The sequence below is a fragment of the Budorcas taxicolor genome, chromosome 4, assembly GCF_023091745.1.
Source record: "Budorcas taxicolor isolate Tak-1 chromosome 4, Takin1.1, whole genome shotgun sequence".
In the NCBI taxonomy this organism is placed as follows: Eukaryota; Metazoa; Chordata; class Mammalia; order Artiodactyla; family Bovidae; genus Budorcas; species Budorcas taxicolor.
The window spans coordinates 17,539,135-17,561,771 of record NC_068913.1 but is presented as its reverse complement, the minus strand read 5'-3'; the positions used below and the strand labels follow the sequence as shown (position 1 = coordinate 17,561,771).

Below are 22,637 nucleotides of genomic sequence, written 5' to 3'. Positions count from 1 at the left end.
ACAGCTCATTAATCATTTACCCCGGAGATGAACACATTCAGTTCCTGACAGGGGGCTGTAGGTGAATGCTGCCAAAATGAGAAATGTCAATTGTCAGGCCTCATACATAATAACAGGGTAGCTATTTTAAAGCTTTATTGAAAATTAGAGTTGGGCTCTTTTTCCCTACAGTTCCATCACATATGCTTGGCAAGTTTTGTTCTATGAGAATTCATTCTCACTCTGCTCAGATATCCCTGTTTGAGAAAATATACACTCCTCAAACTAACGTTAAGATATCGGAAAGGTTATTTAGAAATCTGTAGAATCCTGCATATTGAGAGTGAACTCTAAAAGAACTGCGAAATAAAAGAGGCAAAGCAGAAAAGGTATTAATAACTTTTTGGTTCATTTATCTGCACAGTATATGTTTTATCAGCAGTAAGGAAAAAACACATTTTAAGCTCCTCAGATCTCTAGAAGGAACAGATGTATTCTATAATTCATGCAACTATTTTCTGAAGACAGGTAAACAGAATTCAATGAAATAGACTTAAAAATATTGTATGTTCACCAAATTAGGTGAACAATGTTACCAAAAGAAATGACCTTCAGAATCTGCCCCAGCTTATCTATAGTTTATGTATTATGTTTCCAGTGGAAAATAATGTTCCCAGCCTGAAGAAATTCTCTTCTGGAAGCTAGCAGTATCTTATAATTCACTGGGAGAATTATATACACTTTTTCAAAAAGAATTCCACGTATTTCAGAAACTATCTTTTAAAAATGGTGTGTTTGTCCTAAGAGTCACAACTGACCTTGCATTCCATTTTTGAAGAATGGAAGGAGAAGATCAGAATATTTAAGATGAGAAAACATACTAACTTCCCCACACTTATCAAGTTGCTGAATATTTTGCTCCATAAATTAAACATCTTCATCGTACTTGGGGGACATTTATGTGCCATAAAGCTACACGCTCATATTATACAAATATCAAGTATACCTGCTTAATGAATAATACAAATTCCAAAATTGATAAGGAAAGTACTTTTCCTTTGATATAACTAACACGTGTAGCAGAGGAACTCTGCAGCAAATTTTTACTATAAAATAATCAGCTATCAAATTACTTGATACTAAGAAGGATACTTAGTTTCACCTACCACGTTTGGTAGTGGCAACTTCTTAAACTGTCATCAACCAAGTATCTGGCTGCAATGTAATAAAATGTGAACAAACATGAATTTTGACATTTGCCTTCTCAAGCTCCAGACTTTCTTGCAAACACATCCCCACACACTCCCACTTACCCTCTCTCCCATGTATGTGTATATATAAGTGGAGCTAATATTACTCATGTAAAAAGATGTTAGACTAACAATTTGCATGGTTTCCTATGAAAATGCCTCTTTCAAATTTATGATACATTGCTGCTACTGCTAAGTCGCTTCAGTCGTGTCCAACTCTGTGTGATCCCAGAGACGGCAGCCCACAAGGCTCCCCTGTCCCTGGGATTCTCCAGGCAAGAACACTGGAGTGGGTTGCCATTTCCTTCTCCAATGCAGGAAAATGAAAAGTGAAAGTGAAGTCGCTCAGTGGTGTTCGACTCTTTGCGATCCCATGGACTGCAGCCTGCCAGGCTCCTCTGTCCATGGGATTTTCCAGGCAAGAGTGCTGGAGTGGGGTGCCATTGCCTTCTCCGTTATGATACATTACTCCTTTCAAATGCTCTTTAGACTACTCTTGTCTTTATGACTTTATATTTTAAGAGCCTAACTAGATTCCTATATCAATTTCCAGTCATGAAATTAAGTTATGGCAACATGCTTTTCACAAATTGAATGACGAAAGAACAGTATTCACTGAATTACTATTATTGCTGCTATTTCTGACATTACATAAATTATCCTTTAATCCTAAAGTTACCTTCTTAGCAAAACATTTAAAAATACTATACTATTAATAGATCAGCAAGAAAATTGCATTTTTGAAAAATGTAATGGACCTCTACTTCCTCAAATTATTTCTAATTAGAAAATAAGTTTGAAAGTCTAAAATTAGAAAATTAAATAAAATAAACTGACATTTATTTTGGCCTACTGAGAGAGACAAGATGCTATTATGATACTCTTTCTAGCAATCACAAATATTAATCTGAGTGAATTTGAGTCTGCTGAAAACAATGCTCATGTCTACCTCTTCCATTAGACATCTCTTCCAAGGCAACGGTGGTGCCATCAACCCTTTGAAATCATAACCTTTGAGTGTCCAGCACATTCAAGCATGCTAATGCCTGGTTGTTTGCTGGAAGCACAGACATGCAGGAATGTTCAGAATTCAACACTTAAATATCAGCATCTTCTTAAATTACTGGAAATGAGTTGAGTAAAATGCAGTCTAGCCTGGATTGGACAATAATCATCTGATTTCTAAATACAAAGGACAGATGTATAGCCACAGGCCCAGAGCCAAAACACAGGAGTCAGAAAACATCATGAGGAACAATGAGGAGAGAGAAGACTGAAATAAAGTCATTAATGATACAGCACTACCTCAGCAACAGTTACAACAGACTGGTTCCAAACAGGAAAAGGAGTATGTGCAGGCTGTATATTGTCACCCTGCTTATTTTATTTATATGCAGAGTACATCATGAGAAACGCTGGACTGGATGAAGCACAAGCTGGAATCAAGATTGCCAGGAGAAATATCAATAACCTCGGATATGCAGATGACACCACCCTTATGGCAGAAAGGGAAGAACTAAAGAGCCTCTTGATGAAAGTGAAAGAGGAGAGTGAAAAAGTTGGCTTAAAGCTCAACATTCAGAAAACGAAGATTATGGCATTCGGTCCCATCACTTCAGGGGAAATAGATGGGGAAACAGTGGAAACAGTGTCTGACTTTATTTTGGGGGGCTCCAAAATCACTGCAGATAGTGATTGCAGCCATGACATTAAAAGACGCTTACTCCTTGGAAGGAAAGTTATGACCAACCTAGACAGCATATTAAAAAGCAGAGACATTAATTTGTCAACAAAAGTCTAGTCAAGGCTATGGTTTTTCCAGTGGTCATGTATAAATGTGAGAATTGGACTGTAAAGAAAGCTGAGCACCGAAGAATTGATGCTTTTGAACTGTGGTGTTGGAGAAGACTCCTGCGAGTCCCTTGCACTGCAAGGAGATCCAACTAGTCCATCCTGAAGGAAATCAGTCCTGGGTGTTCATTGGAAGGACTGATGTTGAAGCTAAAACTCCCAATACTTTGGCCACCTGATGTGAAGAGCTGACTCATTTGAAAAGACCCTGATGCTGGGAAAGATTGAAGGCAGGAGAAGGGAGTGACGGAGGATGAGATGGTTGGATGGCCAATGGACTCAATGGACTCAATGGACAAGTTTGGGTGGACTGCGGGAGTTGGTGATGGACAGGGAGGCCTGGCGTGCTGCTATTCATAGGGTCACAAAGAGTCGGACACGACCGAGCGACTGAACCAAACTACCTCAGGAAAGTCAGAATTACCTTATGGATCCATTTTCCAATGTGTTAAATGGAGAACTAAATGCACTTTTTCCAAATGTGATGAAAGAGACGATTAAGAGAAAGAACTGCATCTGTTTATTATTCCTATATATTACTGTAGAATATGAAATCTAGAAAAATGCTTTCTAAACAATTAAATGTTTTGATTTTTCATAATAGCTTATAGCAAGTATCTTTAGGTCAGAGAATAATTTGATTGTTAACTATGGTAAAAACAAGATACCAGGTCATGGGTAATTTCTGTAAAAGCCATTAAGGTGTGTGTGATGGGGTTTCCCAGGTGGCACTAGTGGTAAAGAACTGGCCTGCCAACACAGGAGACCCAAGAGATGCGGGCTTGATCCCTGCCTCGGTCTTCCCAAAGGTGCCCTGATGCAGGGAAGGGTAACCCACTCCAGTATTCTTGCTTGGAAAACTCTATGGACAGAGGAGCCTGGCAGGTACAGTCCATGGGATGGCAATGAGTCAGACACGACTGAGCAACTGCTCACACAAACGGTGCTGTGATATACATATTTTATTCATCCTTACTGCAGAAAAACTAGAAGGTGCAGATAAGAAAAACACCACTTAAAATCCTACTCTTGAAAGATGACCACTGTTAAAATTTTGTAAATACTCTCCTATAGTGTCCCATGCGAATATATTCTATATAGACTATCCTGTAACTTGCCTTTCCCTCCATTTATAAATATATCATGTCATCCTTTGTCAATAAAAACACCCATACTATTTGAATAGTTTGCGAGTATCCCTCACAAATAGCTTATACGTATGTGACAATTTCTTTACTCTTATTATTGAACACAAATTTCCAATTTATTATAAACAATGTGATTTCATAAAAACATAAACTTTTGTGCACTTATCCAATTAATCTCCCAGAAACTATTCCCAAATCCATCTGTCAAAGGGTATGAAGCTTTTTAAGACTTTTGTCCTCAGGAAAACGTGTACTAACAATATACTCTTACAAGTTATCTGAGAATGTTCCTTTCCCATAGCCATGAAAACGCATATTATTCTAATCTATACTGGCAAGTGAACAGTATCCTTTTGTCATTTTAATTAACATTACTTTATCACCATCTTAATGTTTATTGGCCATTTTGACTGTACAAATCCTTGAAAATATTATCCACTTGTGTCTTTTCCTTATGGACCTGAAAACATTCTTTGTCAATTAAGGGTCTTATTCATATGCATGTTGCAGCTTACCAGTTTGCTCGCCTTCTCAGTTAATGGTATTTGCTACACCAATCCTTAAGGACTAGGAAAAGAGCAAAGCTGTGCCTTCACCCACTCTCCCCTTCTGCACTGCTGTGTGCAGAACCTGTGGGAACCACATAATACTTGTTTTATGCTAGGCTGTAACGGGAAGGATTCTAGGATTTCCTCACTATGTTGATATTGGCTATTTGAGACAGACAATAAAATTGGGACAGGGGAAAATGGAGGAAAAATATTTCCTTTTCATGATTAAAAACAAAATGAAAGTACAGATCAGGAACCAATGTTTAGATTTTATCAACTGCCTTTTGTATCCCAAAAGCCACTGACATGTTTGTTTGCTTGCTTTTCTCTTTTGGTGTATAAATAGTAAATATAGTAAACCCTCCTTTGTCGTGGTGGATTATCCTCTGATACACAGCCCACAAAGTAGGACAGAGAAGTATGAAACACGAGAAGTGCAGACTGGGAAGTCAGACTACTGGAGTCTAAGTCTTGGCTCTGCTATAATTAGCTGTATAACCTAGCACAAGTGACCCAGCGTCCCTACCCCTTAACCACCTCACGTGTAGAATGGGCACAGTAATAGCGAATCTGCCTCACAGGGCTACCGTGAGGCCTGAAACACAGTAATGTGCATGGTACCTGGCATGTAAGAAGCACCAATAGTAACTACTATTCTCAGTAACATACTGTGGGATTAGATATTCACTTTGTGGTTGCTGCTTTGTCACTGAGTTCTGTCCAACTCTTTAGTGACTCCATGGACGGCAGCCCGCCAGGCTCCTCTGTGCAGGAGATTTCCCAAGCAAGAACACTGGAGTGGGTTGCCATTTCTTTCTCCAGGGATCAAACCCGCATCTCCTGGATTAGTAAGCAGGTTCTTTACGACTGAGCCACCAGCCAAGCAGATATTCACTTTATTTATGAATTTATATAGCTATTCCAAGGGAAAATAGACTTCACAGTGTACTTCCTTTTTTACTACCACCACTACCCCAAAATTTTAACTTAAATGAACATCAAGTATAAAAGAATGGCAGGAAAGGAAGGATTATACCGAGAAAATCCTAGATATTTTCTCCTATGAAGGACAGGATATATGAGTTGCACATAGATATGAAAACAACCTCAAGTTTTCAAGAGTTGCCAGTCAGCTGTGTAGATTGACCCAAATTTTAATTTTCATCCCTGGGTTCCCTCTTCTGTCACACTAAAATCCTAGGTGGTTGTTCAGAGGACTTCTTCATATAGGGAAGAAGTAATAGTCAAAATACAGGATAAACAAAAGCAGTGAAGTTCTATCTCAAAAGAAAGATTTGTATTGATTCAGATTTGGGAAAACAAGCCCTTGGGAAATGTTTACTACTGAGAGGAATTTATACTTTGTTTAAAGTATATACCACATTTAATTAAAATGTACTGACACATGGGTAACCAATAAAGATTAGGTAACAATGACTGTTAAGCACCACTTTTACAGAGCATTCTGTGACAAAGATATAACACCCCATGTTTATTTCATAACCTAACACTCCCAATTACCCTATGGAGGAGAAATGTATTAGGAAATTGAAGCTCAAAAAGGTTAGGTCACTTAGCCAAGACATTGGGGCTAGGATTCTAACTTAAATTTCAAAGCCCATACTTTGAGTATCTGTAAATGAGTGACTGAAATTACATTCAGCCATGCAATTAAACACAGAACTACATTGTTCCTAACTCTAATACTTACTGTGTGTAGCACTGACAATGGAAAGATACTTTTAAAATAAACCATTTTAAAGAATCATCATTCTGGAAAGCTGAAAAACAGAGTCGACAAAAAAAGTTACTTCTAATATTAAGTATCAAATTTGCCACCAAAGTAACAGATATTATCTTACTGTATTATTTGCAGAGTGGTCATATACAATTTCTAGATTAGGTGTGTTGATGTCAATTTTTTTAATAATAAAAACATCTTTATTAAACACTTCTATTTAACATGTTTAGGTAAAATCTCTCATTTTCTAAACCCAAATATTAGTGAACTAGTAATAAAAATGAAAAATAAACCTATTTTCATGGTCCATATACAATGAGATGCAAAATAAGCATAATAAACATCTTACAGGAATATTTGAGATCACAGAAAATATTAGGAGACTGACACATAGGTTTAAACAATTATTTGTAAAAATGTCACCCTTTGGTTATAAACAAGCATATTATATAACAGACTTTATGTCCTCTATTGTATTTCCAAAAATTACACATATTTTAGATATAACCCTAACCTAAACGTCAACTCAAAAAATTTACCTTACTTTAGCTAAGGAGAAATAAAAATGTATATGACAGTTTGACATTAAAGCCAATTTTTCATACTATGGACAGAGTAAATTTGAAAGAAACACTTCACCTGAAGCAACTTTAAGGGAAAAGGTTATATTTTAATAAAGTGAAATCAGGAAGACTTACTTAGAAGACTAGAAAAAGTCCCCTTAGTAACAATCTTTGTTTAAAAAAACCAAATATATACACACACACACACACACACACACATATATATATATGACAACTATTTCCAGTTCTTTGATTTAAACAAAAGATCGTCTTGATGAGATGTTTACTATAGATATGCAATTTTTTCCTAGAAAAGGACCTTTTGTAAAAAGACCTCAAAGCAAAAAATAAATTTAATCTGCCTTTGTTCAGGACTTAGGTCTTATCTCAAATTAATCTAATAGATCTTAGTTTTACCAGGTAAAATGGCTAACATAAAAGCTTCTGAAATTCTATAAGATATTTCTTCTTCAAAATCTAAGTTTCAGGCTTACTATTTTTCTAAAATTACAACTTCAACTATGAAATTCAGTCCTCTGCATATGTCAGATGATGTTATAAATCTTCATATTTCTCTTTTAACTATTTAGCTGTGAAAAGGGAAAAAATAAAATTTTAAAATGAAGTCCCTGTATTGGCCCAGATATACTTATTTTTAGAAATGTAAAAAGATGAAATTGTCTCCAGTGACTCTGTTCCCCTCAACATCTCCATCTACCTTTGAAAAAACAGAATATTCTACAAGAGGGGCTCTCACAGTAGGGACATACAGATTATGCTGAATGGTTGGTCACATAAAACCTTGTACAGACTCTGCATTCTGCACAATGCTTCCAGATGATGAGCATAAGTTGATGAATTGACAGGGAAAGAAACCCTGGAAGACAAATCAGGACACTGGGAAAGCAAAACGTGGAAATGGAAAATTTTATACACTTTTCCTTAAAATGGTGCATATTTTTCTCTTCATATGAGAAAAAGTCATAAGACACATTCTCAATTTTGACCTTTCTTAGGAAGACAGTAAATGTCAGTGCCAAAAGATTTATTTTAAAATCAAAGTGTATGAGAGAAAAGACTCCTTAAAAAATATGTATCAATCATACATTGAGAAATAATTCTCCAGTGTAGGGTAGGAGTCGTCTAATTCTAAAAGTAAAAACCCACAATATTATCTGAAAGGAAACTAACCATGGTTGAGCTTAAACTACTATCTCAACCACTAAATTATTCAAATTATTCTATTTTAAAAGTGTGCAGATTTTACTGAAAGATATCCAATTTCAACGTAACAGGTATGGGTTCAAGGTCTGTTCTTAGTGATTCCAGAAGCTGCCTGCAGAGCACTCATAATTTCAACAAAACCCGAGGAAGTTCTTTCCAAAATGAACGTCTTCAAACTACTGAACAGAATTGATGCTCACACTCTGATGTTCATTTCAGCAGCATTTGTCTCTGTGAAGTATGTCAAAATCACTCAAACATCAAATTGCTGATTTGATAGAATGATTTATTTTCCCATTACAGGAAAGTCACGAGTGGCTTGTTCTGAGGTATGCTTCTGAGCTACGAAGGACCTCTGTTAGGGAGCTCTGCACTTGAAGGTGCCTCTTTAGGTGACAGCATTTTATGGCTGGACAGTCTCCGCGGGTACCAGATTCCCTGTTGTGTCCAACTGCATACATTTACACGTGCATGCAGACACGGGACACTCGGCGTGATCCCTGAAACACAAGTCAAGTCACAGTTAAAAATCTAAACTACACATACCTACACACATTTATCATATAGCCTATTCATATTTATAATGCAAGTTTTCAAAATGGCGTTTGGAAAGATACAGGAATTAAAAACCTGAAGACCAAAAGCATTAAACTAGAAATAAGCACCAAGCTGAACATGGGGCAAAAGTTGCTGAAAAATGAACAGCTTTCCTTTCTAAATATATCTCATTTACAGTCATGACCGTAACAGTCTGTGCTCAGAGTTTAAGTTTATGCCAGTGTGACAAACTGGGTGCAAAAGTTATAGCAATGAAGAGTGCAGGGCCACTGGCACCACCCAAAGTGAGATGAAAGTCGCTCAGTTGTGTCCGACTCTTTGCGACCCCCACGGACTTTGGACCCCCGTACAGTCCGTGGAATTCTCCAGGACAGAATACTGGAGTGGGTAGCCTTTCCCTTCTTCAGGGGATCGTCCCAACCCAGGGATCTAAACCCAGGGATCTAAACCCAGGTCTCCCACACTGCAGTCGGATTCTTTACCAGCTGAGCCACAACGGAAGCCCAAGAATACTGGAGTGGGTAGCCTATCCCTTCTCCAGGGGGTCTTGCTGACCCACAGATCAAACCTGGATCTCCTGCATTGCAGGCGGATTCTTTACCAACCAAACTATAAGGGAAGCCCTCAAAGTAAGAGTTAAATATGATCTTGAGTCTCCTTTGTATGAAATGTTTATTTTCTACGTAACAAGCTTATATAAAAGATAACTATTACAGGAGTTTGACATGTATTCTATCGTTCAACTCAGTTACATACTAGACCTTATATATGATGGGATATTCAGTCAGTTGTAAAAAACTGTAAATAAATCCTCTCTAAATAAAGTTAAATAATGCTTTTCAAACATTTAACCCATACATTTATTAAAGTTTCTTAAACTGTAAGTATTAATTTTATACTTTAAGATTATACAAACTAGTGATACAAATGTCTGCATCATCTGTGTTAAGTGACAGTAAAAAACAAATCCATCCATCCTCCGGCTATATAAACCTGAAGTGTTTAAAAGGCCCTCCGCTTTATCTCCTGTAACCCCAAGGAAGGAATGTACTGATTACCTGAACCAACTGAGCATGTGTCCGGCATGTCCACCGTGCCTGCAATTGTGACACCATGTAAACCAGTTATTAAACTGAGCTAATTTTTTGTCCTTGCTCAAGTCTACTTTTTCATCTGATTTGGATCCTCCTACGGGTTAAAAACAATGATCTTCATTAACTATAGCAAAATACTTGATTCAAAATTTCTTAAAAGGTAGATCTGAAATTATGTCAAAATACAAATCACACATCATACTGAAACAGCAGTTTTAATGTTAGAATATAGTTTAGATTGAAAAATAATAACCAGAATTTCTTGTATTTTTAACAGTCAATAATAAGTGGAAAAACACATTATCAAACCTAAGAAGTAATCCAAATTAACAATTTTAGAGAAATCATCAGTAGTTTAAAAATCTTCTCATAAAGAAAATACCAAGTTTGGTTTACAGGTGAGTTCTACACAAACTTCAGGGCTTCCCAATTGGCACCAGAGGTAAAGAACCCACCTGCCAACACAGGAGACATAAGAGACGTGGGTTTGATCCCTGGGTTGGGAAGATCCCCTGGAGGACGAAATGGTAACCCACTCCAATGCCTGGAGAATCCCATGGACGGAGGAAACTGGCAGGGTACAGTCCACAGGGCCGCACAGAGTCAGACACAACTGAGCGGCTTAGCACGCACACACACTTTTCCAAAGTATAGGAAAAGAGGGGAAATTCCCCAATGCCTTTCATAAGGCAGGTATAACTTTGCTAACAAAACCAGACAAAGGTAACATAAAAAAGATTACAGGCCAATCTCCCTCCTGAACAGACATAAAATCCTAACTACAACATTAGCAAACAGTATGACTCAGCAGCTCTCTGGCGATTTAGTCACTGTGTCGTGTCCAACTCTTAAGACCCCATGGACTATAGTCTGCCAGGCTCCTCTACCCATATATTCTCCAGGCAAGAATACCGGGATGAGTTGCCATTTCCTTCTCCAGGGGATCTTCCCAAAGCAGGAACTGAACCCAGGTCTCCTGATCTGCAGGCAGATTCCTTACACTGAGTCATGAGGGAATCCCTTGGCTTCCATGAAAATGAACTAAAGAAACTTCTGTGCAGGAATGTTCGTAATAGTAAAAATCTGTAAAGAAACAAATGTCCAATGGAAGAATTTGTGTTATAGTCATAAATGGTAAGTAGTAATAAAAATGAGTAAATCACAACTACACTCATCAGCACAACTGAAACTAAAATACAAAAAAACTCCAAGGCTGAGTAAAAACGGCAAGTCGAAGGACATATGCCATTTGATTCATTTATAGAGTTTAAAACACAAGGCAAAAGTCTGTGTGATGAAACTACACAGACAAGCAAGAGACGAAATTAATAGATGGTTGAGGACAGTAGTGACCTTTGAGGAGGAGCCCAAAGAGTTGTGAAGAGGCAGGGAGAAATGACCCAAGGCACTGGTATAGACAGTATTATCTTAAGCAGGGTGGGAGACTCACTGATGACTGATTTATCACAGTACGTGATGTGTACATTTCTAGACATTTGTATTAGAGTCCACAAAAAATTGAAGAAAAATGTTATTTATACATTTATACATTTACATTCACACACACACATTTATGTAACTTGCAAGGCTTGAAAAATCCTCATTCTATTAATTTTGGCCACCTGAATATGTTTCATTTCGTTCTAAAACAGCAAATCAAAATATTTTATGACCATATATAGAGAAAAGGATAGAAAGATAAGTAAAAACATTAAGCTTAAATAAGCAACTGTGTACCTATTAAGACATAACGCTATATTCAAAAGTTCACCTGGGTCATTGCTGATCACACTACTGCTGGGACAGTCTTGCAAACAGTTTTTTAACATACTTGTATCTTTTCGTAATGGTATGAAGATGAAAGGATGTAAAGGCGGTTCAAGGATTTAAGATATATGCACACTGAAATTCTTCCTAAAAGCTTACTAAAAACAATTAATAATGAAAGGAAGGAAAAGAGGGGAGAAAGAAAATATAGACCTTTTAAGGATAAAGCATTTTATACTTTTGTGTATAGTTCTCACTGGTGATTTCCTCTTTGTTTTTGTAACTTCTAATCCATAAAGAAAACAGACTGAATCCAGGACAGATTAAGTCTTAGGCTTCTGATAAAGCTTAAAATAACAACACTACCTCATTGCCATGTGAGAAGGCTTTTAAAGATCAAACAGCTTTTATTTTATTTTTCAATTTTTTAAAATAATTTTTGTTTTTAAATTTTATATATTTGGTCATGCCAAACAGCATGCACGATCTTAAGTCCCCACCAGGGGTGGAGCCTGCACCCCTTGCAGTGGAAGCACAGAGTCTTAACCACTCAATTGCCAGGAAAGTCCCTCAAACAGCTTTTAAATTTAAAAGATTTATAGTAAATCATGAAGGTAAGTGCCACAGAATAGGTAAGGGGAAACGAGAGTTTCACTTAGGCACTAACTAGAATAACAAAACAATAATGATGATAGTAAGAATAATAATAAACTAATACATAATCTAACTCTTGCAAATCTATCACAGCGAAAAGTTAAGCTCTATAAGGGCAGGGATTTTTGTCTGTTTTGTTTACTGTAACATTTCTAGTACTTAGCAAAACAGGCACTGTTAAATAGATAATGTTTATAATTTTTAATGTGAAATATTAGTTTATAATTTGTAAACATAACTAAATATGTGTACTTATAAATTCAATGAGACACTTCAAAAGAGGTCCAACTTTGAAAGCACAACTCTGTATAAAAATTTGAAACCCTCAGTTAAATAAACTTAGTGAAACTCTGGGCATTTGCATTACAAAGCATGATGGATGGATGCATCTCTAACTGCACACAGAGCTACAAGGAGGTTTGTACACCTGAATCTTTACACTGCCATGAGCCAATATTTGATTTCTATTAGGTCCTATTTCCGGAGAAGGCAATGGCACCCCACTCCAGTACTCTTGCCTGGAAATTCCCATGGACGCGGGAGCCTGGTGGGCTGCAGTCCATGGGGTCGCTGAGAGTCGGACACGACTGAGCGACTTCACGTTCACTTTTCACTTTCATGCATTGGAGAAGGAAATGGCAACCCACTCTGGTGTTCTTGCCTGGAGAATCCCAGGGACGGGGGAGCCTGGTGGGCTGCCGTCTATGGGGTCGCACAGCGTTGGACACAACTGAAGCGACTTAGCAGCATTCACCTTAGAGAGCCAAGTGTATTTCAGAATTTGAAATATTTAGGGATGTTAGAAAAATAATGAGGAAATATTAAATTACACCCCCTGGAAAACTCTGAGGCAGCATCCTGTAATTAAACACAACAGTATTTCTGTGATGAAATATATGAATGTTCACAAACAAGAGAAATAAAAACTTTAATAACCTCATATCAATCCTGAACAGATTTTTTTTCTTTTGCCAAATGAGATTTTGAAAATTCAAAAAAAAAAAAACAAAACAAAAAACCCTAAACTTTGGCTTTTCAAATATTATACAGATTTGGGAATAACAGATAAAAGGACCTGTGGACAGGCATGCCCAGTTGCTCAGTCGTGTCCAACTTTTTACAAGCCCATGGACTGTAGCCTGCCAGGTTCCTCTTGTCCATGGAATTCTCCAGGCAAGAATACTGGTGAGGGTTCCCATTTCCTATGCCAGGGGATCTTCCTGACTCAGGGTTTGAATCTGCATCTCTTGCATCTCCTGCGCTGGCAGGTGGATTCTTTATCACTGGCACCAGCTGGGAAGCCCCAAAGATTCTGAACTAGTATTTATTTTCTAGAACATATAATTTATTTTATGTTAGCTATCCATGCTCATTTATACATTTATAGATCATAAGCTCCACGAGGATCTTTGAGTCATCCTAGCAATCAGCCTTAACTTAGTGCATTAAACAAGTATTCAAATTTATATAGAGACATTATTTCTGCAGCAAATTTTTTTAAAAAAATTTGAAGCAAATATGAGAAAGTTTTAAGACTTGATAAACCTGGGTGTTGACTTTTCATTAAATTAATAGCCTCTATAACAGAGCTTAAAATGCTTTATGGTTTAATTTTCTTCAAATTCTAGAAAACTGTTTTTATCTTTTTTTACCTATTTCAAAAATAGAAAAACCTGAAAAGCTAGTACCTAGCAAAAAGCAATAGCACTCTAGCCATTACAATTTGCTGAGACTTATGGTCCAAAAGACATATTAAGTTCAATTATTTCTCAGTATTTAAGTTCACATAGAACTTACTAGACATCACATTTTGCTTCCTTGTTCTCGCATTGTAGTAGAGTTTTATCTCAAATTGTTATTTTCTATTTATTAGTAGCAACGCCTTCCCTGGTGGCTCAGATGGTAAAGAATTGGTCTGTAATGGGGGATACTTGGGTTCAATCCCTGGGTTGGAAAGATGGAAAAGGATACGGCAACTCACTCCAGTCCTCTTGCCTGAAGAATTCTATGGACAGAGGAACCTGGCGGGCTACAGTCCATGGAATCAAGAGCTGAACACAACTAAGGGACTAATGCTTTCTTTCAAGGCCATAAAAACAGTGATCAACATGCAACGTAAAAAGTGAAAGTCCTTGATTCAAACAAGCCAAGACTAACGCGCATCTAAAACGTTACATACTACATTTGTTAAAAATAAAGGATGGGGCAGGGGCGGGGGGACTTCCCTGGGGCCCAGTGGTTAGGAATCGACCTGCCAATGCAAGCGACCTGAGTTCGGTCCCTGGCCCCAGGAACTAAGATTCCACGGGCCACAGGGCAACTAAGGCCATGCGCCACCAATACTAAGCCGCACATCCTGGGGCCCATGCTCTGCAGCAAGAGAAGTCCCCACAGGGAGAAGCCTGTGCGCCGCAACTAGAGAGCAGCACCTGCTCCCTGCAACTAGAGAAACCCCGTGAGCAGCAACCCTGCTAAAGATACGTAAGACAGACAAAAGAAATCCATGTTTTAAAAAAAGAATCTATTCTGAAAAATAGTAACAATACTACTAGCAAATCTCTTTCAGATGTTAAAGCAACAATAAAACAGACTACTTACAAGAATAACCTACAGAACAGAATTATAAAATTTCATAACTAGGAGGATCTCCCAGTCCAACACTCCATTTATAAGTCAGTTAAAGTGACTCTCAATCTCGCAGACTAAACGTCACAGAGCCAGAACTGAAACAGGCATTCTGATATCAGATGCAGTTCTTCATTCCTTATTCATTTACCACTATGCCAGATATTCAAGTGTGTCTAACTAAAATTTCTGCTTTAGTATGATTTTTAACTTATATAAATAGCTGAAATATTTCCAGCCACTAGGTACATTTATATTCGATTATCTACTGTTCTCAAAAATGTTCTCCATATGTTTACGTTAAGCAGTATACAATAATTCTAGTATTTTTAACCATTAAAAAAGTACATATATTTACAAAATAGCTGATGGACATAGCAGAAACACCACCAAAACTTAGAAGGACAGGACTCTGAATGCTAGGTTAATACTTTCCCCATATATTTTCACAGGCAGATTTTGAAGATGAAATAAGAGAAAGTGTCAAAGGGCTTTGAGACGATCAAAAGTTCCTTATGCACACAAGATATCTGTTACTCAATGAGGCCACAGTGACTTTTAAACATAAAATTTGAGGGAGCTCCTCTTAGAAAAAGTGGTAAGAAAACAGTATATAATTATTTAATATTTAAGCGCTTCTTACAAACTTTAAACTGGTAAGCATGTGTGATTAGAGATACTGTGGATAGAGAGTTTACTTTCAATGTACAGATTTTATAAATTATAGAACACAAAAACTGCCAAGCCAGCAAAGCGGCTTGCTCTTAGAAATAATATAAACCCAAGGTGGTATGTCTTTTATTTACAACATCATTAATCAATTATGTAGAAACAATTTCAGCTCAAAAAAGTATACTGAATTATTCCATGGAATTATGTCATACCAGGACAACTGGAGACAGGCGTTCCCATATTAATGAGGCAAAGTGCGCAGCGAGGGAGGGGCTTTCGACAGCCGGGGCAACTGGTCACTTTAGATTTCGTTGGTGAGCCACTGACACCATACTGGCTGAAACCTCGGCCCTGGTGGGGAACAGTGGAGCAGCTGTAGGAGATAGACTTTCCACAAAAATTGCAGCTCACAAACACCTATGAAACAGATGAAAGGAGAAATAAATAAAATGCAAATTTCATGAATAAAATTTAAAATAACTAAAGTTTGATCCTAACAAATTATTTTTCAATAATTTTTAAAATTTTATTGTATACTGTAAGTTATCTGCTAAGCTGGTTAGTTCTAAGACTTCTGCTTAGCGGTTACATAATTTGAATACTTCTTGTTACTCTGTTCAGTTATATTCTTCCTAACATCACTGATAGGTACAGAAAAACTCAGAAGCATTAGATTCCAAATTTTAGGAATAACAAAGACTAAATAAGAGTTCACACTGGGACATTACAAAATACCTAAATGACTTTTGATACAAATTTCAACGATATAATATTCTGAACAAAATTTTCTTTTAAAGAAAATACTCATTTTCTAAGATTAAAAAGGAGTCAGGGAGCCTATAATAGTAAATAGCTAAAACTCAAGAATAATTGAAATATAAACTGTTCATTTTACCTTTATATTAAACTCCTAGACTCTCAAACACGTATGATACAGAGTAGTAGCAAATATCATGTAACAGTACTTTATTAATACTCAGGTTGTTTTAATACAAACAGTAATTTCTCAACTTTCTAAAACAGGAAAATAGCACCATCCAGTGCTCACATCGAGGATATACCTGACTGCTAATGAGATTTAATACTTGGAATCAGATACAGTGATCTCATGTCAAGTGCTTATGTAATAACTGATCTCATGCTGCCTTTTTTAAGTCAAAGTACAGTCGATCTACAATAGTATATAATTTTAAGTGCACAGCAAAGTTAATTCAGTTTTAGAGTCTTTTCAAGAGTCTTTTAGGTTATAACAAGACAGTGTTACAGTAAATTCTTGTTTATTTTAAATAGTGCTTACTTCATGTTTTTTAAACTACTGCTTTGAAAAAATAAATTTCTATGTGTAATTAGACATATAGATATATATTTATGTACTATTAAACAAATCCTGCCTTATTACATATAATAGTGCAGAAAAACACAATACCCAAGTGCAAAGTGTAAGAACATACAGTAGTTAACATTTGAAAGGTCTTGGAATAGACCAGAAAGCCTCACTCAGACAGTCTTAGGACTGAGTTAGGTTTGCCTAAGATCCTCTAGGCCTGCTGTGGTTTGTTCTGTGTTAGATTAAAGTACAAGACACTGAGAGGACTGTTAGAAAGTGTAGGATCAAAAAAACATGAAAACTAAACACAAAGTATAGTCTGGTTAGACAAAGACATCAATGGGAACTCAACATGAGCAAAAGAACGAGTTTATTAATAGCGATTTATTAAACTGAACCCTCAATTGACCCTATATAACATGCTGTAAACACTTCTTTTTTTTGGCTGGGCTATTAGGTGCATGTTAGTTTGATTCTCTCCAAAACAGTGCACTTACCTGTGCTAAAGGCTTAGAACTGGGATCCAACTTACTCCTGTGAATATCAAATTCAGCTCGTTTGTGCCAAAACCTCCAGGCATCTAACAAATTTCTATAATTCTCAATCCAGTACTGAACTCTTTCATCTTTAAGAACATCTAAAGGAGAACCCTAAAAAGAAAACATGAATTATTTCAGTTTCTAAAATTTTCTTGGCTAAGCCTGAAGATTCTAGGCAACATGTGAGTGTGAGTCACAAGGGAAGAAACAGGCCACCTTTTTGCCAAAAGCTGGCTCCTAATGAGGATACAGATAAGTAGTTGATGGAAGCTCCATTAATTTAAACTGGCTTCTACCAGTGACATACATATGCACTGTGTATACTATTATGTCTGGCCAGGGAAGTGTAATTCTCTCTTACTTAAGTTTAAAGACCTAAGAGCAATCAATTCACCTCCCTGGTTGAATGCAGTAAAGCCAAAAAACAATGCAATTATTTTTTTCTCCCAACAATTAAACTTCTAGGTTGACAAAATATATTTACTCATTCCAAATACACACCAAAACTGCTCAATCACATTTAAAATAATACTGGGCTTGGTCCTTTCAATCTAGCACTGCACTGGGAATTCAGATGCCATTTTAGTATACCTATCTATTTGAAAATTAAAACTGCTTATTCTCTGCCTGGCCTTCAACTAAAACATGTATTTATCTCCTTGAAAGTATAAAAAAAAAAAAAGCAAGAAAGAACCCACAACTGAACAAAAAATGCTTAGTTCTTTGACCCCTAAGCCATGGTGAAAAGTAATACTTTCTTTCCTTAAATTTACCTTCGATTCCTTCTCACTAACAACTTCAATTTCCTGCCAGTAAGACTCTTCCAAAAGCTGTACTTTCTCTGGCAGCTGTGACATTCCACATTTCACCTATGCTTGCTCTGAGTTTTCACATATTGCTTTTAGCTCTGTTCAGGATACCATCCTTATCTTCACATGAACAAAGCAGAAAAAGCCTCTATCCTCAATGATCCAATGGGCATTAATCTGAAGCCAAGGTTTTCCAGTTTTGGGGCCACAGAGAAAAGTGAAATGTGAGAGCAGTTCACATTCATCTTATGGAAAAAAGAAACCTGTAATAGCTAATAAAGACAATCTACCTTTAGACAACTCATCAAGACAGAGAAGCACATCTTTCACCTAGTGATTAAGTATGTTTCAATTACCAGAGTGAAATTTAGCTAAAAGAACACACGAAAAACTAATAGCTGACAATTTCACTTTTTAAAAAAGTAAACATCTACTGTACTCCTAATTATGACCAACTAGCCAGAACTAACAGAGAAGGCAACAGCACCCCACTCCAGTACTCTTGCCTGGAAAATCCCATGGACGGAGGAGCCTGGTGGGCTGCAATCCACGAGGTCGCTGAGAGTCGGACACGACTGAGCGACTTCACTTTCACTTTTCACTTTCATGCACTGGAGAAGGAAATGGCAACCCACTTCAGCATTCTTGCCTAGAGAATCCCAGGGACGGGGGAGCCTGGTGGGCTGCCATCTATGGGGTCACACAGAGTCGGACACGACTGAAGCGAGTTAGCAGCAGCAGCAGCAGTCAGAACTAAATCCCTGATTCAAAAAGAAGACTCACAGAAAAATCAGAAATTTTCCTATCCCACTCTTTCCCATTCTGTGGCACTAAGGATAAACTAAGAAAGAATCTGGTCAATTCATATTTAGTAAGTCTTCTCTAGAACCATTTCATTAAAAGTTAAAATCAAATTCTGAAAATGTGTGCAGGAAAACAGTTCAGAGGTTAGGTCTGATCAAATTAGAAGGACTTGGGAAATATTATGGGCTTCCCACAATAGTAAAATTTAAGACCAAAGTGATCAGCAAGTAACCAAACTTCCAAAAGCATTAACCAATGTACTTCAGCAGGAAAGAAACCAGATTTCTATAATGGACTGCAAACAATGTCCAGTACTGAACAATGAAAAAAACTAGACATATTAGAAACAGGTAAATTGTGGTTCAAAGTAAAGGAAAAAGAAAGTTAATAGAACTAAACCTTAAACAGCCCTTATGTTAGAGTAAGCAAAGACCTCAATGCAACTATTAGACATGTATTCAGACTTAGAAGAAAGTGTTTTAATTATAAACGGATAGAGAACTGAACTGAAAAATGTAAACAATAAAGAAAAATTGAGACTCTAGAACTAAAAAGTACAATAACTGAAATTAAGTATTCCCTGGAAAAACTAACATCAGATAGAAGGTGAAAGAGTAGCCAATTAACACATCAACAGAATTTATCCAGTTTGAAGAAGTGGGACAAATGAAAGGAAAATGAACACAGCTTCAGATACCCGTGGGACAAAATCAAAAGGTTTAATACTTGTGCAATAATAGTCCAAGAAAGGGAAGAGAATGAGACTGAGGCAAAAAAAGAAATACTTAAAAGAAATAATGCCTGAAAACTTCCTAAATCTGATGAAAAACATTGACTTGCAGATCCAAAAACCTGAGTGAATCACAAGCAGGATAAAAAGAACCACAACTAGGTTCAAGGTTTAAACTGCTAAGAATCAAAAAGAAAATCTTGAAAGCAGCCCAGGGGAAACAAAGACAATAATATCTGATTTCTCATCAGAAAAAATGGAGGCCAGAAGACTGTGAAACCACATCTTTAAAGTGCTGAAAGAAAATGAACAAAACAGATATTTTCAATTAAAATTAAGCTATGAGAATCTGTCACCAGCAACTCTGAACTATAAGAAACGCTAAAGAAAAAGGCCAAAGGGAAATGACAAGAGATGAAACCTGAGTTTACTGTAAGGAACAGACAGTAAAAAAACAGCATGGCTAATAAACAAATATAAAAGCCCAGATCTTCATTCTTCACATAATTTACATAAAGACAAGCGACTGTTAAGAGCAAAAGTACTCAACTGTAAGCTGGGCTTTACGATGTGTGCAGAGACACAGCACACGACAGCAGGGCAGAGGAGGGGGTCTATACATGGAGCTACACCGTGATCACCGTTTTGAAACATGAAACATGAAGCAAAAAGCAGAAAATGTCAGGAGGAGAAGGGTGAAGTAGGAAGCATGATGCACCAGGTGTGAAATGTAAACTGGTGCTGCTGCTAAGTCGCTTCAGTCGTGTCCGACTCTGTGCGACCCCATGGACTGCAGCGCACCAGGCTCCTCCGTCCATGGGATTCTCCAGGCTAGAACACTGGAGTGGGTTGCCATTTCCTTCTCCAATGCATGAAAGTGAAAAGTGAAAGTGAAGTCGCTCAGTTGTGTCCGACTCTCCGCGACCCCATGGACTGCAGCGCACCAGGCTCCTCCGTCCATGGGATTTTCCAGGCAAGAGTACTGGAGTGGGGTGCCAATGCCTTCTCTAAAATGTAAACTATGAGGAGTTAAATGGCTGACTCATGAGTTAAGGATGCATATTGTTAGACCTGGAGCAACTACTTAAAAGAAGAAGAAAATGAAGTATAACTAAAAAGCCAACCTATGAAATAAAGTAAAATACTAAAATACTCAATTAGCCCAAAAGAAGGCAGGAAAGGAACAGAAAAACAACACAGAAAACAAACAGCACGAGGGTGAACTAGATCTTGAGCATATACCTATAAAGGGAGCAAACGCCTCAATTAAAAGGCAGCTGACTATCAGACTAGGTGTTTTAAAGCAAGATCCAATTATACACTGCATTTTAAATAGATTTTACAGACTTTGTCAAGAGGTTACCAACCACTTGTATTTCATAGCCATATATCTATACCGTGGTTTAATAGATGTAAGCTCATTCTGGTAACAAAACAACGATACCTTACGCTACAGAAGGACAGTAGCCTGATACCTTAAGGTAAGTGTACTTTGTGGTTTGTGGGCCAATATTTACATTTGTTCCTAAGAAGGTAGGGTGGGGGGAGGAAGCATTTTACTTTGTTTACCCAGTATGCAGCATGCTACTATACTGCATAAAAGGATAAGAACAGGAAAGAGAACACCAGGAAAGGGTAAGTTCTGCTGGAGAGCTAAGGAAATCTCTGGAAAATGCTCTAAAATGTCATCATTTTTCCACCAAAAGCAAAGTTGTAGGGAATCTTTGCCAGGAATCCATTTTTAATCAGTGGGCAGTAAAAACTGAGAGAAAAATAGATGACTGGTTACTCCAAGTCATGCTCATTTAGTAAATGAGGAAATGAGAGAATAAAAGGGAATAATGAGAATGGAGAGCTGAGTATAACTTGCCTTCTGTACTTCAAGAAAGAGGTACTGTAATTCAGATCAGGGAAAGGCAATCTCTTTGTAGACAGTGTTGTTCTGTCAACAATCAGAGAAATCAAAGAGAGGTTTTTCTGCTTCGTTTGAACTCTACATAAACTCAAGACTGACACTTCTCAAAGGGAAAGGAAAAACTGGGTAATCCAATGCAGGAGGCTTAGGGACACTAAAATAAGGCAGAAGTCTTTTGTAGATCAAGTGATTAAATTAAAATTAAAGTTAAATGTCTCCTAAAGATCCTAAGTAAGCAAACGAGCATATCCACTCCATAAGGGAAGAAAATAGAAGCCTAAGCATTTTTTTTTCTCCTTAATAAACTGCTGCTGCCACACTGCACTAACCTGTAACATGCAGTAACTTGCTGTTTGGACATCTCCAGTTCTGTCGACATAACTCTCCATTAAGTCCACTCCATCTTTAGTGAGGCCTGTAAGCAGTATTCCTTCCAAATTTCCAGCGTCTTTCATTTCATTGGTCAACTTTTCGATGTACCTATTTAACTGGAAAATTCAAAGCTATTTTTCTAAAGCAATCCATTTCACTACTGGTATTTTCTGTTTCATAAATTCTATATTTGGAACAATTTTACCCTTAATAGAAAACATTTTAAACCAAAAGCCCTTGTGAAAACCTAGATATGTGATCTCTAAGTGTGTATCTATTATAAATTACAATACAGCATCCATGATCATTTAAAATATTTCTTTAAAAAGGAAAGGTATTTACTATGTTTTGTTGATTGTTCTATAAAAATCCACAGACAATTTACTATTTTAAATTTAAAGAAAACTGTCCTTATTATTGAGGTGGCACTAGTGGTAAAGAATCTGCCTGCCAATGCAGGACAC

The 22,637-nt window shown here is 37.1% G+C and overlaps 1 protein-coding gene across 2 annotated transcripts in view; it reads right to left on the bottom strand.

The window, feature by feature from the left end:
* Positions 1–8,629: 8,629 nt before the first annotated feature.
* The window catches only part of MIOS (meiosis regulator for oocyte development), a 36,308-nt gene continuing 22,300 nt past the window's right edge, over positions 8,630–22,637 (bottom strand). For both annotated transcript variants that reach the window (XM_052638711.1, XM_052638710.1), the window contains exons 8-12: positions 22,131–22,289; positions 17,502–17,654; positions 15,890–16,094; positions 9,924–10,053; positions 8,630–8,807 (exon numbers count right to left, since the gene is read on the bottom strand). In XM_052638711.1, coding sequence (XP_052494671.1) covers positions 8,711–8,807; positions 9,924–10,053; positions 15,890–16,094; positions 17,502–17,654; positions 22,131–22,289 — 744 coding nt within the window. In that variant the 3' untranslated portion in view covers positions 8,630–8,710. The remainder of the gene's footprint in view (positions 8,808–9,923; positions 10,054–15,889; positions 16,095–17,501; positions 17,655–22,130; positions 22,290–22,637) is intronic.